General features: G+C 39.6%; 2 protein-coding genes across 2 annotated transcripts; one reads left to right on the top strand and one right to left on the bottom strand.

The window, feature by feature from the left end:
- Window positions 1-626: 626 nt before the first annotated feature.
- dgcr8 (DGCR8 microprocessor complex subunit) lies at window positions 627-12,388 on the top strand. Its single transcript, XM_034691354.1, has 14 exons — window positions 627-881; window positions 1,218-2,188; window positions 4,391-4,553; window positions 5,027-5,169; window positions 5,641-5,998; window positions 6,093-6,290; window positions 6,797-6,898; window positions 7,590-7,688; window positions 8,028-8,110; window positions 8,317-8,417; window positions 8,659-8,765; window positions 8,942-9,069; window positions 9,374-9,487; window positions 10,493-12,388. Exons 2-14 carry the CDS (start codon window positions 1,505-1,507, stop codon window positions 10,574-10,576), a joined length of 2,364 nt encoding a protein of 787 aa, XP_034547245.1. The 5' UTR covers window positions 627-881; window positions 1,218-1,504; the 3' UTR covers window positions 10,577-12,388.
- Window positions 12,389-12,444: 56 nt separating this feature from the next.
- trmt2a (tRNA methyltransferase 2 homolog A) lies at window positions 12,445-17,981 on the bottom strand. The gene is made up of 12 exons (XM_034691355.1): window positions 17,850-17,981; window positions 16,782-17,396; window positions 15,763-15,871; window positions 15,363-15,544; window positions 15,086-15,200; window positions 14,880-14,995; window positions 14,639-14,750; window positions 13,988-14,110; window positions 13,624-13,699; window positions 13,341-13,457; window positions 13,159-13,255; window positions 12,445-13,003 (listed from the first exon to the last, which is right to left on the bottom strand). Exons 2-12 carry the CDS (start codon window positions 17,390-17,392, stop codon window positions 12,826-12,828), a joined length of 1,836 nt encoding a protein of 611 aa, XP_034547246.1. The 5' UTR covers window positions 17,393-17,396; window positions 17,850-17,981; the 3' UTR covers window positions 12,445-12,825.
- Window positions 17,982-18,589: the final 608 nt, after the last annotated feature.

The following is an 18,589-nucleotide window of genomic DNA, read 5'->3' as shown; positions in this document are numbered from 1 at the left end:
TATATTATCATCATTATTATTATTGTCATTATATTATTATTATTAATATTTTTTTGTTTATTCACCTTGTTTTCTCATATTTATCTTCCTTTTTGTCTTAACTGTTAATTATTAGTATTTGTTTGTTATAAGTATTATTATTTTTGTATTGTTTTGTTTTTTTTCTTTTTTCTTCTCTTTGTTGGTTTTGTATTACTTATATATAATTTGTTAACTTGTGGTGAACAAAGAAAGACTGAAAAAACGCAATAAAAAAAGTTGAATGACAAAAGGTATCTGAAAATAGTACATTTTACCCATTATTAGGAAAACATAATGACAAAAGTAGACGCTAAACTTGAATTAAAACCTTGAAAATAGAAAATGTAATGAGTTTTCTGCCTTTCTTTTTGCCGGATTACTCCTAAGTTTAGGGTTAGTGAACAGTTAATTATCAAAAGCATCAGTAGCAGTATGTTAATTCATAGCAGCACAGGGAACACAGACACATGCTCATGTAGTAAGGCTGATTTTCTGCAGACAAGCTAAATGAAGCCACATTAAATCACAGTGGGGGTCACGAGTCTTTAGCACCTATATTTTGGGGGTCACGGGATGAAAAGTTTGGGAACCCCTGATTTCTACAGTCTTTGCGTTAACCATATCTACATGACATGTTGATGTTAACATGTTGCGTGTATAATGCCAAGTTGTGATTGGTCGAGAGAGCGATCAATCACAAAAATGCCGGTACCGAGGGGCGGGGCTAGAGTCGGTTTGCCGCTGTAGTTTCTTCAAGATGGCGGCGCTGCGACTGGAGCAGTATGGCGGAGCGTCGAGAATAAAATGAGTAGGGAAGATAGTTAAGTGCTCGAAAGAAGATAGCCGCGCTTAATCAATTTGTGAGTATTTCTGTGATATAAATATATCGAGGTCAGCTTCTCATTTTAACAGCTGCAGAGATATGAACATCCTTAGGGTTGGCTGTTAGCATGCTAGCACTGATGGAAACGTTACAGGGGGCCTCTGTGCATGTTTCTCCCCTAGTGTGTGTTACGATTCATTTACCTCGTATTTAAACTAATATATCATATTATGTAGCTAAACCACTCATATTTAATGTTTCATCCCATCTCCCTCGGTGACACTTCTGTAGTATCGTCAAAGCCGCTGTCACAGTAAGCTGTTTGTCATTAAGTTGCATTTACTGACATCTGCTTTCTGCTCCATCTCTCTAGCTCCCAGAAGAAACAAGTGGAGGATGATCAGTGCCTAGAATCCATATTAAGCTGAATGCATTGTGATTTCCAATAATTGAGACAGTGATTCTGAAAGCTGTCTACATTAATGAAAAGAACAATGTAGTCAGCTTAGCATTTTCACCTCTGGTACGTGGTCTATACAGGGATGTGCTTCTGCAGGCATTCTGGGTTTAGATAAAAGAGAAGGTGTCTTGACAGATCAGGTTTTTAGATTAGAATAAATTACCAGTTCGTTTGTAAATTGTAGTAATCAAACCGATTGAATGGAGATAGATGATGTTATACCCCCTCTCCCCTTGGAGCCACCAGATGATTTTGGCCAACATGAGGGCAGAGCACCTCCACCACCTCCCCTGCAAACGTCCAGTGACGCAGAGGTAATGGACGTTAGCTCTGGTGGTGATGGATACACAGACACCCCAGTGGACGGGGAAGCCCAGCCACAACAGCCCCTCGGCATGGGCTCAATAACTTTTTGTAGCCACCTCTCAAATGAGGCCAGTCCCAATCCACGGTGCCCAAGAACAGCTCGCCACGCTCCACCCGTCACCAAGTTTCTACCAGACCTCAAGCTGCTCAGAGATGTTAAGATCAGGGTAAGCTTCACTGAAGCCAGCAGCAGCAGCAGTAGCAAGGACAGGAAGGTTTTGTACACAGGCGAGGGGCAGGAGGGAGGAAGTGATGACGGCTTAGACAGCCTGAATGGTGAGTTGCATGACTCGACTAGTGAGCAGGAGGCAGCTGAGGGTAGCTCTGGAGCAGGTAAAAGGTCAGAGGAGGCTGAGGGAGACCTGGAAAACAAGGTAGAGTTTGCTGTCCTGGATGAGTTGGAGGACTTTTATGAGAACTTTGTGGATCACGACAATGGCGAGCATGGCGGCTTTAAGTCTGAGGACATAATTCAGCAGGAGCAAGCAGATGACGAGGTCGTGACTTATTCGTATGAGGTACGTATGCTCTTGTGTCTGCAGTGTCCATTCGGCGTTTAAGCTACACAAAAAGGTTGTTCTCCACCGATAAACAAAAAGAATGTACACCTCATACAGCTCTCACAACAAAGTCAATTCTGCAATGCAACACCATCCAGCAAAACAGGGAAGCAAGTCAGATAAACGCAAGTAGTGCCAGTAATTGAAGAAAACAATGCATGCTAATTTGATCTTCTTAAATTATTTTAATCCAGATCCCTAAGATTAAATTGTAGACTCTGTAAATCCCTGTTTTTCTTTTTTTGCTAATAGTTGGAGCAAACAAATTGTTCCCCTGCGTTATTATCTGCTGTTACTTTTTTTAAGTGGAAACAGTCAAAAAAAGGGGGCTGTTGTTGGTTTAGCAAATCTCAACCACATTTTTACCACTCGGCTGCTTCCCTGTCATCAGGTTAACCACATTAAAAAGAATAACCCTAGTTTTATCTGTCAATGCAGGTAGTTTCATAACACAGCGTATTAGAGCCACAATGGAAAAAAAAGAGTAAATTTTCAAGAAAAAAACTTCAAAATTTCGAGTTTATAAAGTTGCAAATCTATGAGAAATCAAACTCCAAATTTTCGAGTTTTTAAAGTCGTTCATTTTCGAGAAAAAAATCAAAATTTCTGAGATTCTAAAGTTGTAGATTTTTGAGAAAATACTTAAAAATTTCAAGTTTTTAAAGACATAAATCTGTGAGAAATCAAACTCAAGCAGCCCTTTGGCCATTTCACTGCATCATGGGCCTACTTGACAGTCTCATCAAATTGTACTTCCTACTTGGACTCGGCAATAAGTCGATGCTTCTGATTCTAGCCCAGGATCGTCACATTATTATAAACATTTGGACTTTGAAAGGACATTGCAGGTGTTGTTCCGAGAAATGACTGCACGCCGAGAATTGCTTGCACCACTCATAGCTGTCCACGGCAATGTACAGTTTAAAACTCAGTCTCTGTAGCTGAATAACAGGTGGATGCATCTTTCAGCAGACAAATCAGTATTGCCGAATTATGATTCACCCATAAAGTTAGTGTCTGATCTTTAGTAGAGTCACAACCTGCTGTCAGCTCATATTATAAAATCTTCAAGGTGAAGTTGTTGATAATCAATCAATCAGACTTTATTTGTAAAGCGCCTTTCATACAATGACATAGTAACACGAAATGCTCTACATAAAACCAACTTAAAATAGATTAAATTAAAAATATATAAATAAATTAAAAAGACTCCCCCATCCTAATCCCAACCCAAACCCTAACCCACCCTCAACTCTAAGGTGAAGAACATAATATATGCAAAAATAATTAATTAATTAATTAATGACAAACAAAAAAAGAAGTTGCTGAATGAACTGAGGAAATGCTGTCATGATATATTAATGAGGAAACACTAGAAGTAAAATAAGATGTTAATATTCAACACAGGAAATTTAGCTCACCAAAATAAAATAATTACCAAGATAATGAAACATTAAAATATTAAACCAGTAAGGAAACCAAGATGGTCTACTTAAAAAAGTGACAAACATTTGAACTAGATAATACATAAATAAAGTAAGATGAAATAAAACTGTTAAGAATAAAACTCAGTTAAAAGTGAGACTAAAAAGGTTGGTCTTGATAAGCATTTGTTTACATTTTTCAGGGCAAAGTTTCACAGCAGGTAATGTGTTAACTAGTATAAAGGAAACAAGGAGATTTCATTTTTACAAATACAAAACACTCATAATCAGGATAGTATGAGCAAAGACATCAGATGTGCCCCCTGAATCTGCAGGGGACAGAAAAGTAGACCTAAAATAACATCCATATGTATATTTACAGCCTAGAGATCATTTCTGTATCAGTAAACACAAGCGGTTTAACCAGGATTAAATGTTCCATTGAGCAGCATACATTCCTTGGTCTTTTTTATAACAAACATTGTAACTTTGGCACGTGTTCTCCATCTCTCTCTCTCTCTCTCCATCTCTCTCCATCTCTCTCTCTCTCTCTCTCTCTCTCTCTCTCTCTCTCTCTCTCTCTCTCTCTATCTATCTATCTATCTCTCTATCTCCATCTCTTGATCTTCTTAATTGTTGTACTTCACTTTAATACCACTCTCAAATGAAGCATTCACAGCTCCCTTAAACTGGTGACCCATCCTTCTCTCTTGGCCCTAACCATTGATTCTTCCAGGAGGAGTTTGACAATGATGTTGATGCTCTGCTGGAGGAGGGCATGCCAGTCCCCAAAAAAATGCGTCCATCAGAAGACAAATTTGGGGGCGACAGTGATCATCAGTCTGATGGTGAAGGAGGTGTTCAGCCCATGATGACCAAAATAAAGACTGTCCTGAAGAGTGAGTGGTTGATCAGTCAGGGTTGGGTATTTGAAGTGAACCATATGAATATGGTTGTAATGTTGTGGGACACATTCTGAAGACGGTATATGCAATGTACAACCCCAATTTCCCAAAAGTTGGGACCATGTTTAGAATTTAAATTAAAACAAGACTTGATGGTTTGCAAATCATTTCAATCCTGTATGTATTCCTATCAAATTTTAAAACAGAAAACCTCTCAGGGAAACCAAATAGCCACCCAGCGTTTTTAACAGTCTTTCAAGGTAAAAGCAGACGTGAATAAACATGCTTAGTGTGTTCCATTAAGTTACAAAGCTCTGCATTTAAGAGGTCAAATCAATTACAACATTATGTGACATTTCCTTTCTTGTCAGTTACATTTGGTTACACAAATATTCTAATAATTCTAAGAAGAGCACGTCACAAAAAGTGTAAAAAGGTACCTGCATTTATATTTCTCCTCTTGGCAGGTCGGGGACGCCCACCCACTGAGCCTCTACCTGATGGATGGATCATGACATTCCATAACTCTGGCATTCCAGTCTACCTACACAGAGAGACCAGGGTCGTCACCTGGTCCAGACCCTACTTTCTTGGAACAGGCAGTATTAGGGTAAGACACAACACAACCATAATAGCTTCAGGAGTCTTGATCTTGTCGTTTTTATTGCATCTGCATTGCAACAAAAAAAGTTTGTCCCCAAACTGTTGCCACAGAGCTGCACCTAATTGGCTAGAACATCTGGTACTAAGACACAACGCTCAAACCATGAAAACGTACACAGATTATTGTCTCACCTGCACCAACACAATCCATAGGGTATGGGAACTCTTTTGTCATTGATGCTGCATATTATATGCAAGTTTTTCTACAGGCTTTGTGCCTCAAGCTTATGTAGATAAGCTGTTTAAGTTTATTGGTGACCCCTTTTAGTTTGAGCATTTCAGTGTAGTTGCTAGGTTTTTCTTTTTGAGGGCTACATAACTATTCAAGCTTGTGTCCAGAGATGGAGCCAGGGTGGAGTCAGCCTAGGCATTCAACCTCCAGTATTATTTATGCACTCTGTTTTCTATTTTACTACAGAAACACGACCCCCCCACCAGCAGCATCCCTTGCCTTCACTACAAGAAGATGAAGGATCAGGAGGAAAGGGAACTAAATGGGGAGGCGACACTTGCAGAGGTGTCTCCTGTCAAACAGCCCAGTGAGGAGGCTAACAATGGAGAGGGAGAGGGAGAAGGAGAAGGAGAAAGCAAGATGGAGGCTTCAGGTGGGGAGCAGGACGCCACCAACCCCTCAAGTGTGACTGATGGTGACCCAGAAGGAGAGGGAACCACTGTTAACATCATCAAGCCTAAAGGGCCTGTGTCCTTTGACACTGCACAAGGAGCCTTAGGTCAAGTCAAGGCCAAGGTGGAGGTGTGCAAGGACGAGTCTATAGGTACGGACTTTTCTCTTGGATCGCCAATGAGAGACTTCTGAAAGGTGATGTTATTCTGCTTTCAGTTATCTTACTTTCTAAATCCTGTCCACAGAGCTTGAAGACTTCCGTCTGTACTTGGAGAAATGCTTTGACTTTGAACAAGTTACTGTAAAGAAGTTCCGTACCTGGGCCGAGCGAAGGCAGTTTAACAGAGACATGAAGAGGAAGCAGGCAGAGTCAGAGAGACCCATCCTTCCTGCCAACCAGAAACTCATCACACTGTCAGTCCAGGATGCTCCCACTAAGAAAGGTAAAAGTTATATGCAGTAGATTTATACGTCCCGAGTTAAATGTAATTCCTCTTGAAGAAAACAGCAAGAGTCATCAGTAACCAGTGAAACATGAAGAAACAACATTACATTAATACTAACAGATGTGGTCTTTGTTGACTGATAAAGCATAAAACACTTTTCTACAAACCCCCTTTGTCATCTAAAAATGATCAAAATGCTTAATAGTCAAGCTGCATTTTCATTAAGGTGATGTATGTTTGCGTTTTCATGAGCACGGCTTGTATAATTTGTGTTCTTTAAGCCTGTCAGATTAACAAATCATGGATTTATTATCTCTTGACTCTTCTGCTCTGTTCTCAAAATAACTTCCTCATTCTCATCTCTGTATGGTTTAGCAAAAAAAGTTAAAAACCAATCAGATTTGAGTGTGTTGAACTTTTAAAATAAATGTAATGTCAGTATGTGGATGCAACAGACTACACTGTTGTCTTAAGATGTGTATTTATGGTCATTTCTCCTGCAGAATTTGTCATCAACCCAAATGGAAAGTCTGAAGTCTGCATCTTGCATGAATATATGCAGCGTGTCCTGAAGGTTCGACCTGTTTACAACTTTTTTGAATGTGGTAAGTCCTTCTTTTCTTTTCTTTTCTTAGTGTGTATTGAGGGGAATGAAGTACACTTCCAGTCAAAAGTTTGGAAACACCTTCTCATTCAAGGGTTTGTATTTAATTTAATCATTTGAAACACTGTAGATTAATACCGAAGACATCAAAACTATGAAATAACATATATGGAATTATTTAATTAACATAAAAGTGTTAAACAAAGCAGAATCTGTTTTATATTTTAGATTCTGTAAAGTAGCCCCCTTATTCCTTCATGACAGTTTGGACACTCTTGGTATTCTCTCAGTCTGCTTCATGAAGTGGTCTCCTGGAATGGTTTCTAATTAACATGAGCCTTGTCAAGAGTTCATTTGTAGAATGACTTGCCTTCTTAATGTGTTTGAGACCATCAGTTGTGTTGTTCAGAGGAAGGGTTAGTACACAATGGATAGCCCTGTTTGACTACTGTTGTAATCCAGATTATGGCAAAACCAGATTATTTCATAATTTTCATGTCCTCAGTATTAATCTACAATGTTGAAAATAATTAAAATAAATGAAACCCATTGAAAGAGAAGGTGTGTTCAAACTTTTGACTGGTAGAGTGTATTATGTCCTTCCTTATCAGGAACACACATATGTTGCATTTTAATTTGTATGTGTGCACCTAGAAGAATCAGGATTCTTGATTGATTTTGTGTTCACACAGAGAACCCAAGTGAACCCTTTGGAGCGTCGGTCATTATAGATGGAGTGACATATGGCACAGGAACAGCAAGCAGTAAAAAACTTGCTAAGAATAAAGCTGGTAATTTTCCTCTTTTATTGTATTTAACACTGTGATTGATTAGTTTGTGTACACCACTGAATATTCTTTATGAGATACCCTGACACCGTATCAGCTCAACAGTTCTCGTAGATTCAGGGCAGCTCATGAAGAACTAACTGCGTCCGGATCAATCAAACTAAAATACATCATGTTAGAGGTTAAAGACAGACTGTGAGCTCTAGATTGATATTTAAAAGTGAAATTAAGAGCTGGATTACAATATATACTTTTACAATAAAAGTTAGATGGTTGCACTTTTGCGTTTGCTTGTTGTTAATGCTATTTCTACCCTCACTCTTAATCTGGAATAAATTGCAGCTCGAGCCACACTGGAAATCCTCATCCCTGACTTTGTGAAGCAGACGTCGGAGGAGAAGCCTGTTGAAGGAGATGAACTAGAGGTATTTCTTGTTTCCTTTTTAGACATGTCAGTTTTGATCTAAAAACTGTTTGGGCGAGTGAAAGAGAAGAAGTCAGAGTTTGAAGGCGGGTAGTAAAAGTTACAAGTAATTTTGCCAACAGTAGAACTTGTTACCCTTGAAGAAAAAATACACCTTTAAAGTAAATACAACAACAATAATAACAATCCATGCTCTGTGGTCCACAGTATTTTAATCATATCAGTATAGAAGACTCAAGAGTGTATGAGCTGACCAACAAAGCAGGACTACTTTCGCCATATCAGATTCTTCACGAGTGCCTTAAAAGGTAAGTTGAAATATGTTATATGGAAATCATGAATACGTTAATGCCTCTGTACCTTACTGTTGAAAATGTTGTTATGCGTGCTGTTTTCTTGTTAGGTAGAAATTGTGGAAATGAAATGTTAAATAAAAGGTCCAGGTGGTCCTTTACACAGACTGTCACAGCAGCTCTGCAGTCCTTATTTGTTCCTTTGATTGATGTCAGGGCAGCTGCACTTTCAATAACAGTTTCCTCTCTCCTGTAGAAACCATGGGATGGGAGATACCAGCATTAAATTTGAGGTGATCCCTGGGAAAAACCAGAAGAGTGAATATGTGATGACGTGTGGGAAACACACTGTGCGCGGCTGGTGTAAGTAGACACTTATCCTCCCCTTTTCATGTGGTGGCACTGAACCAAAGGATGTATAGGACTGAAGAGATGGGTGTTCAAGTTATCATGTCTGTTTGCTTCACAATGTGGAATGTTTTACAGACTGTTGACATACATTTAGCTTTCTGTGACGTGCTTTATACACTTTGCAACAGGCAAGAACAAGAGAGTTGGCAAACAACTGGCATCCCAGAAGATCTTGCAGATGCTTCATCCCCACGTGAAGAACTGGGGCTCACTGCTGCGCATGTACGGCAGAGAGAGCAATAAGATGGTCAAGAAGGTGAGTGCCCTCTTTCAAACTTTACACTAATATCTGATCCTTCGCCAAGTCAGCAAAGTCTTCTTGGCCAAATACTGATTGCCTGAGGAGACATTCAGGTCAAACCCTGAGCCAATTAAGATGTAGACAGTTGCATATTTTCTGTGAGTCAGCAGTTATCATGTCTTATCTGATTTCAGTCCATAAGCATTTTGCTAACACATTGCCTTTTTAATTGAACGACCTGCCTCATCCAATCAACCAGTGTAGATTGTTTTAAAATGCAAGCACATCAAATGACTCCTGAAATGCCTTCCCTCCACAGGAGAGCTCTGACAAGAGTGTGATCGAGCTGCAGCAGTATGCCAAAAAGAACAAGCCAAACCTTCATATCTTGAACAAACTACAAGAAGAAATGAAGAAACTTGCTGCACAGAGGGTGAGGATTGTTCTTCTCAAGCCTGGCATGCTGAACATGTCTTTAGTGTTATCTCTTCACATATAAAAAAGTATCCCTCCCTAAACTGCCTTTCCTGACATACTTGGGTCTTAAAGAATACCTCCTGTAGAGCCCTTTTTACTTTTGGAAATCATAAGGTTTCTTTACTTCAGCTTTCTGTTTTGTCCCTTAAAGCTGATTTATACATCTGCGTCGCCAACTACGCAGCAGGGGCTGACGTGGATCACCACATATTTCGGTGTCGATGTGTCCGTGACCCGCAACAATTCTCCGCCGAAACACTTGAGGGCAGTGCAGTCTCTCTGATAGCCGGTTGCCTGCTTCCGGCCCCGCTACAATCTCTGTTTGCTTTTCCACAGCGGTTCAGAGCGTGTTACGTTCATCTACAGCTGATACATGTTGCTGTTTATCATACAGACATGTTACATGAAGAATAGAGAGGAGGAGATGAAATACAGGGACGATGAGCAGGGCTCCCGGAAGTGCTGTAAATGCAGGAAATGCAAGCTGCTGAGAAGACCAATCACAGGGCTTGTGGTCTGCGTCGATTCTACGTGTAGTTACATTTTGGAGGAGGTGCACATCAGCTACGTGCGTGGGCCTCTGCGTAGGTACGAGAGCTACACGGACCCCCGACGCAGGCTACGCCGTCGATTCAAAGCAGAAGTATAAATCAGCCTTTATTCTGCTGCCAAGAACAAATATTTCACAATAAGAAATGTGATCACGAGAGCTTATTCAACATGAGACAAGGTAGTTGGTTTTTTTCAGACTTTAATTTGAGCGAACAGAAAATCTGAAGGGTCATAATTACTGGATGTTGTACACTTTTCTGGGATGCAGCTCAAATTGATGCAGTCTTAGACGGATCAGTTTTCATATTGACCAGATTACAGAGCCTACTCTAGAATTTATGAGCTGTCAACATATTTCAGTGTTTGCAAAATGTCCTCCTCATGTTTTCATACTTGATGTCTTTACCAGGAGGAAACCAGGAAGAAACCCAAGATGACCATAATGGAGTCTGCCCAGCCGGGGAGTGAACCCCTCTGCACTGTCGACGTCTAAGTCTCTAAATCACTGATGAACCACGGCACTGAAACCCAGTCACTGTCCGACATCACACACCTCCACCACCAATCACTCAATTATGCATCACTGAGATCAAATGGCAATATAGTTACACATTGACCAGACCAGTAGAGCAGCTTCTCTTACCGTGTTGTAAAAGGTTTCCACTGGTAGATGAATAGATTGGACTAACAGACAGTAGAGCAAATATCGTCTACCTCTCTAGATGCGTCCTCACTATGGCACAAGAAAAGCAAACCTCCAGGCTGCAGAGGAGTCGATAACATGAACCACATCAAAAGAAATAATGCATGCTTTTTGTCCGCTACAGAAACACTGCACAACCTGGTTTTGTTTGAAGTGTCATTTTAAACAGTCACAATCTTTAGCCTACCAGCACCTATTAGTTATTTTCTGTGTGCTCAAAGTATTTGAAAGGGACTACTACGACTTGTGTATTTATACCATTTGTTAAATCGGAAAACAACGTTACTTGTTTATTGGATATTTTTATGGTTGGTGTTATGGATGTTATGGTTGATGAATACAAAATATGCCTTTTTGTTTCCTTTTGGAACAGACAGTCGTTGTCCCGGTTTGCACGATTAAAAACAGGCGTTGTGAAGTGATCACTATTCAGAACTGTTGTTATGCACTCGTGTCCCGTCACATCTTTCTGTTGACTGATCATGCTCGTAGTACAGGATCAAGATATTGAGATATTTAGGGAGAGTTTTGTATTTGGAGGGAATTTTGCCTTTTTCTTTGTTTAGCTTTGGGAATACCAGAAACAGACATCCCCTTCCTTCTCATTCGACACTGCAGTAAACCTGAGCACAGAGCGCTCCTGTGTGTTCAGGGTAAAAAGAACATTTCTTTAAGCGCTTAGTTCTTGCTAGCTTTGATAACTTACTAATATCACTCACACAGACTAATAACATTTCAGTAGCGTTTGTTTTTGGTGCCCTGAAGAATTCTCATTGGCTACATGTTGCCTTAGATAGTTAACGTCATGAAGGGCTCGGAGTATAAGCAGTGTATTGGACCTAAAACACACTTCAAAAAGAAGTAGAAAGACCAAGCCCCTTCTACTTGGTTCAGCATTTATCCTTAGCCAGTTAGTGTTTTAATGAAGACTGCTTGTAAAATATATTTAGTGGGGCGTGGCCTACAGCATGTGCAGATTTGTACGAGCTGTCATAGTTGATTGTGTATTCTGTCTGCGTTTGCCATCTTCATGACAGTTTGTCATATTTTAATAACAAGTACAACCCATTTTTCTAAGGCAGCCTTGCAAAGTGTAGTTGGTTGACGGACATGATCAAACTACAGTAGTCATTTAGTTTAACACAAGCTGATGAAACTGTATACCAAAGCTTACATACAGTCTTATGCATTTTATAGAATAATGTTGCTGCAAACAGTACGGTAGAAACAGCTAGAAACAGGAAAATGCATAGACGTGTTAGTTGCTGGAACAAATAGACAATGCTGTGCAATCTTCTTGGGAGTATTGGCCTGTGGTTTTTCTACTGAACATACAAGGACACATCACAGTTTAAACACAAGGCTGTTGTGATATAGTAGATCGCTTTAAGAATGTGCTTTCCCCTCTGTGCGTTTGACGTCTTGCCTACTGTGTGTCAGTGTGAGAAGAGAAAAAAAAAACTGCTTTTACATGTGTTGCTGTCGAGTTGTACCAATGAACTGTTTGAGATGTTGCTGCCTAGAAAATGAAGTATGTATTGCAACCTGAGCTCATGACTTCAGTGATGTTTGTTATGCAAAATAAAATGTCTTGACTAATGATGAGGATGGCTTGTGTTATTCAGTCACAGACAAAGTAATTGACAAACTGCGATGGGTCTCAATTTGGTGGAGCGTTTATTTGCTTTTAACAGCTGTGCAGGGTGTGTGGAAACTCAGGAGTCCTAACACTGAATGATTAATCTAGGCTGCTTTGTGGTCTTATGAGACCTTGATATGTTTCTCAAACTTAAAAAGAGAGCAGGAAAAGAGTCTATAAAGCATATTCATTTTATTATGCAATAAGAGAACTTAAATGGATAAGACACCTGAGAGTGGTAAAATTTAATTTTTAAGACCTGGTCCATAAGAATTGAGACTATTGAAGCTGGCAGATACTTAAAGAAATGACAGGAAATAATGTATCAACTAATGTTAATGTAAAGGCTGATCAGAGTACACATTGTATGCATACTAATATGGAAAGCCTGTTCTTAGGGCTATGACGCCGTTTCTTCCTGAGTGCTGCTGGTCTGCTGTTGAGGGGAATCGTAGTCCACTCTCTCCAGCAGCAGAAGCATCTCTACATGCATCGTCTGAGGAAACAGATCCACAGCCATGGCTCGCACTGGACGGAATGGGGCACCGTGAACCCTGTTTGATGGAGCTCTGCACAAACTGAAAGAAAAAAGCACAAGATAAAGGTCAGAGTTTCAAAATGAAGTCTGGTTTGATGTTTTCTTATTTCACTTGTGGTGTAAAGTTAAAGATTTCCCCAACTAAAGAACAAGTCAAATACAAACTGTTTGTGGAAAACATCCACATGAACTCACTCGATGAAGTTGTTCATAGCTGCTTTAGCATTACATGCCACATAAACCAGCCTCTTCAGGTGCTCTGCTCTCCTGATGGCCAGCACCACCTTGGAATCTGTGTTTGATGACACAATAACTTTAATTATGACGTACTTTAAAGGTTTTTCAATTTAAAGTTCACATTTCTGCAGTTTACTCACGTAGGCCTGCCCTCGGTGGATCCACAATGGCTGTGAGGTTTGGTGACACCAGAGCATTCAGGATGTTTGGAAACACATCCTCTGCTTTTCCACAGTGGAACTCCACGTTACTCAGACCTTAAGATCAAAACGGAGTGATCACAAACCCAAAGAAGATGAAAGCTAAACTTGAAGATCACACCAAACGCACATATTGACATCTAAATGTTGTCATATAACTATGTCCCCCATTCAAACATGAGTACACAGATCGCTGCCTGTAATTACTTATTCAGCATCTTACCATTGAGCTTTGCATTAACTTTGGCATCTTCTACTGCCTCTTGACAGAGCTCGATCCCAATCACCTTCTTCACCCTCTAGAAGCAAAAATCAACACAAACATCAAACTTTGTTTCCATTCCAGGAAGAATGAAACTGTTGAAAAGAGTTTTGTTCACAATCTTTTGCTAGAACAGCCATTTCAAAATGTGATGCAACAAGTATTTCACAAGTGAACCAGAAGTAAACAATAAAGAGGAAACATATGAAAAAAGATTAGATACATAAAGTAGAAGACAGGTGCATTTGATTCAATATCTGTTATAAACTTCTATCAGTTTTTAAAGTCACACTTCAGTTAACAGAGTCAAGTTTACTAAAGTCACCTTAGCCAGAGAGATGCCGATGGTTCCGGTTCCACAGCACACATCCAGTACGGTGCTTTCCTGGTCCAGCTGGGCCCACTCCCCCACCGCTGAGTACAGCACCTCTGCTGCTCCTGTGTTCACCTGCGAGGTAACACACACAGACAGACAGACAGACACATTATAATGAATAAATAAAGATGGATTGATTGATAATCCTGGCACTGCTGGTTTGCTAGCTTTACAGCTGTGTTTTCAGACTGGAGGAATTTCTTCTTAAAACACCGGTCAAGGGTACATTTTCAACGGTTACCTCAGAGTAAGGACTACCTCAGCGTTAGAAAAACTTTAATTGTTTCCAGGGCGGTAGAGCAAGATGAATGGTCCCACACATAAGCTAATGCAGCACCTGCAAAGGGCATCTTTACAACCCTGTAATAACCTTTAAAACAGAACAAACACCGACACATGGGCCAACACTGAGGACTGCATTAGACTGAATAAGACCTGAGTTCTGGAAACAACAACAGCTGGAACTATCTGTCCATTTGTGTGGTGTAAAATAAAAGCATTACTCATTACATTAAAAAAAAAATCACTTGTATTTATGTTATAGTACACATTAATAAAACCTACAGGCCTTCTGTAATCTCTGAGGTAAATGTTTCTCACCTGGAAAAAAGAATGAGGAGATATTCTGAACTTTAGACCCAGGAGCTCCTCATTGATGCTGCCCTCTCCAGACACCAGCTCACAGGGCAAGTCCTCCAGGTTTGGAGAAGTCCTTCAAAGCCACAAAAATATAAAATCAATACAATCCTCAAAGCAAATATCCTCAGAGACTTTCACAACATTGTCTGAACATTGGGAGAGCTTAGAAAGAGTATATTATATATTTAGGGTTTTTTATTACCTTTGACCCTCTCTGACAAAGTAAAGAGAGGTTAATCCACAGTCTTTCCCCTCTCCTTCTGTGAAGTACTTCCTCATGGAGGTTTTTAATGCATTGATTTCCTCTTCTTCCAGTTTCTAGAAAATGAAACCAGTACAAGAGATCAAAAAAAAAGTATAGATATGTGAAGTTGTTAGCAAAACAGCATGATAAATACATTTCCTTACCTGTGGGTTAAAGAAAGCCATAGCCATGGCTTGTTTGGTCCTTGTAGTCCGCACAGTTAGCTGCTTCCAGTGTCCTTCATATGTTTCAGGGCTGTACACAGAGTACTGAGTTGTCCTGTGAAGAAGAACATAAAATGCAATAGCAGAAATGCAACATCTTTAGACTGTGATATAAAAATCTACGGACACAGGAGATGCACAAAGCCTTATATGTGATAGCAGTTCTGTTCACCTAAGCCACATCTTGTGGTGCCCTAACTTGACCGTTCAATAATACCTGATGAACTTCTGAAACTCGCTGACCACTCTCTTTGCCTCAGCTGAGACATGACTTGTCTCTGCTGGTCCCACCACCGCACAGGAGCCGCCTTTGTATTTCCCCAGGCGGAAACCGATGGTCTTATCCTCGCCATCTGCACCCATCGAAATGAGGAACTCACACTTGTTTCTGTACTCCGTCTGTGAAGACACAGGAAAATAAATAACAGTGTTAAAGATTTTGAATACAAATGTATTTATTACTGACATAACTTCTTCAAGTTCACTTACTGTACTCCTTAAAAAAGACAGTGATATTGAACTCTGGATGCTGTCTGTTTCAACTTTCTGAACTTACACTAGTATGACACGTCTCTCAGTATAATGTGAAATGTTATGGACCCAGCCTGTAAACATACCTGTGTAGGAGAGGGTCGGATAGCTTCCAGGGGACAACACATTTTGTTGTATTTCCCTTTTTGAGCAAACAGCCAGGGCAGCAGGGCTTTGTTGGTGTTGCCAATCTCTCTGAAACACAAACAGTGTAGTAATTTTAGATATTTTCTAAAATGCCAAAAGAAGCACTAAACTTTTTTATTATTTAAAACAATCTGCAACAAATCCTGAAACATCAATGGAGCACTTTTGCAGAGGGAATGGTTAGAGGTGGAAAAATCTTAATTTTTTTTTTTTGCAATCCAAATAATAAAAATACCAAACAATACATAATTTACATATTCAATATAATTAACAATACAATACCAAATAAACCAGTTCCCTGCATAAACATTCTGGCCCTTGAGCTTCATCCGATGTTGTCATTTTAAACTACAAATGAAACATTATTATTGGGGATACATGGAAAGGACTGTTGTAATAATAGTCATCCATTTGAAATGTGTGTATGCATGTGTGGAGGAACATTGCATGGAATTCAAAATTATGTACAAATATAAATATCCAAAGATTTGATTGTTTGCTGTGAGACCCCAACTAAGATCAGGTGCTCAGGTTACTCCTTGTGCATCAAACATCCCGTCTTCATGTTGGGTCTTTGTTAAATATTAAACAGAGCAGGGTCTAGACCTGCTATGTTTGTAAAAGTGTCTTGAGATAACATTTGTTGTGATTTGGCACAATACAAATAAAGATTGACTGATTGATGTCTGCTGTCTGGATTTATCTCTCTTGATATTCAAATGATTAAAAAAAGAAAATGCTTTCTGTGTTACAAAAATTTAAAACATTCAAGTCTAAAGGTGATTGGATGCTTACACAAGGCACTGTAGTCACCCTTAAGTGTGCTTAAGGTGTTCATAGTGAACTCAGAAGAGGGAGGATTCTATTCATATAGTTTTAGGCCTCTAAAAAACTTGCTGCAGCTCTGTCATGGACAAACATTTGTATGTATGTATCCTTAAAATAATTCTCCACTCACTTGGCCAGCCTCTGCAGAACCCCCACCACCTCCTGCTCCTTCCTCTTCAGCTGCTCCTCATAAGGCACGTTCCACAAAGGAGTCACCACGTTGGCTATCTGAACACTGAGCGGCTCCTCCTGCTCATCCCTCTCTGTACGTTTGGATGGAGGCTGCCCTCCTGTGCCCTCTCCCTCCTCCTGCCTCCTCTTCCTCAGGATGGGGTCTGCTTTAGGTTTTGCAAGCTTGACACTCAGAACCTGACCCTTCCACTGCATGCCGTGAACCATCTTCATCGCCTTGTCTCGCTCTTCCTCATTCTTGAACGTGACAAAAGCGAACGTCTGCTTGCCGAACAGCTTGATTTTGTGAGGGTTGAGGCCGTGTTTGGCCAGGAACTTCTTCAGATCGTTGAAGCCGATGAACTTTGGGAGATTCCTGATTTCCACCTTGTAGATCTCAGATGTGAAGAGGTCAGTTTTAATGTAGCGGTACATGCTGGGGTCTTCACTAACCTCCCCCTCTTTCATGTCAGACTGTACATCATCGTTGTTGGAGTCCTGAGGCAGGTCATCAGTCTTCTCCTTTGAGGGGGAAGGATCCAGCACTGGGCTGTCACTTACATCTGCCATGTTTCTGTTTATTAAAATTCAAAGACAAATCAGTTATTATAACATTCAATAAACACACATCATTTAAAAAAAAAAAGCTCTAATCTAAACTCAACTTAAACTTTTTGCGCAACTGAAAGTTTGTTTTCCTGGTTTTGCAACATCTTAAAGTGAGGAGACGTAACTTTGTAATCAATAGCAGATAAGTTCAGTTTTTAAATTCCTTTATGTAGATGCAACAATACATACTAAAGACGTAAAGTGTCAGCTGTGAGCAAAGCTGAAATAATTGTAATCAATTGCAGACCACACATGGTGGATAATGTTTACGGCTGGTTTGTCAGACTTGTCTCATGTACTGTAAACGACACGTCAGTATCTATTTCTATTTATGACAGTTTATATTTTCCTGTTTTGTAAATAATAAGTCAAAGCCAATTTCAAAAGAAGTGTAATTGGCGTATTTCATGTTGCTTACCTTCTTACTTTTACTTTCTACAACACTCCTCTCTAAAATGTTTAGGGCGCCGCCATGTTGATTAAACCACGTGTATGCAGCGATGACCTTTGAACTTTCTTAAAGCTACAGGCGTCAATACTGAGCTACAACGTTATCGGCATACTGTTTCATTATTTCACCCAAAATGTTTCACAACTGAGACTGTATACTCATGTATTCACTGTTTTTTAATTCTCTGTTTGAACTCCAAGTACAGTTTTAATCATTTTAAATTTTCAACGAGTTAATATGTGTTCTTTTATTTAGACTGACTAAACCAAGCTGTACAATAATGAGCTTTTTAAATTTGTATGGCTTGGATAAGGTTTAAAATATAACCACAGCACTTTTTATGAAATTTGATAGTGTCTTTTTTTTTTTTTTGATGGATCATCAGTAATAATAGCAATTGTTCCTGGTTGGTTTTGAGGCCCAATGTCAAAGCTTTTTATGGGGTCCAGCCTTCCTCATGACAACCCTGGAAAGACATGAAATAATACCTTCATTATATCTTTTAATTAAGGCCAATGTTCAAATGTTTCACTTATTTATTATATATATTATTTAAATATTATCTTTTGTTTATATTTATTATTATTATTGGTTTTTTTTGTGGGGGGGGGGGGGGGGGGGGGGGGGTTCTGTGAAGCACTTTGTAACTTTGTTTAGAAAAGTGCTAAAGAAATAAAGTTTATTATTATGTATTATTATTATTTCCG

Source organism: Notolabrus celidotus, chromosome 9 (assembly GCF_009762535.1).
Source record: "Notolabrus celidotus isolate fNotCel1 chromosome 9, fNotCel1.pri, whole genome shotgun sequence".
NCBI classification, from domain to species: domain Eukaryota; kingdom Metazoa; phylum Chordata; class Actinopteri; order Labriformes; family Labridae; genus Notolabrus; species Notolabrus celidotus.
The sequence above is the reverse complement of the archived record's forward strand: the minus strand, read 5'-3'. Positions and strand labels throughout refer to the sequence as shown.

Excerpts from the sequence above, each read along its gene's own strand:
- dgcr8 (XM_034691354.1), top strand. The coding sequence starts at position 1,505 with ATGGAGATAGATGATGTTATACCCCCTCTCCCCTTGGAGCCACCAGAT. Across the intron at positions 6,291-6,796 it reads GGATGCTCCCACTAAGAAAG|AATTTGTCATCAACCCAAAT; the intron begins GTAAAAGTTATA and ends TTTCTCCTGCAG. Across the intron at positions 7,689-8,027 it reads ACTTGCTAAGAATAAAGCTG|CTCGAGCCACACTGGAAATC; the intron begins GTAATTTTCCTC and ends AATAAATTGCAG.
- trmt2a (XM_034691355.1), bottom strand. The coding sequence starts at position 17,392 with ATGGCAGATGTAAGTGACAGCCCAGTGCTGGATCCTTCCCCCTCAAAG. Across the intron at positions 13,700-13,987 it reads TCGGCATCTCTCTGGCTAAG|AGGGTGAAGAAGGTGATTGG; the intron begins GTGACTTTAGTA and ends TTTTGCTTCTAG. Across the intron at positions 13,256-13,340 it reads TCCACCGAGGGCAGGCCTAC|ATTCCAAGGTGGTGCTGGCC; the intron begins GTGAGTAAACTG and ends CATCAAACACAG.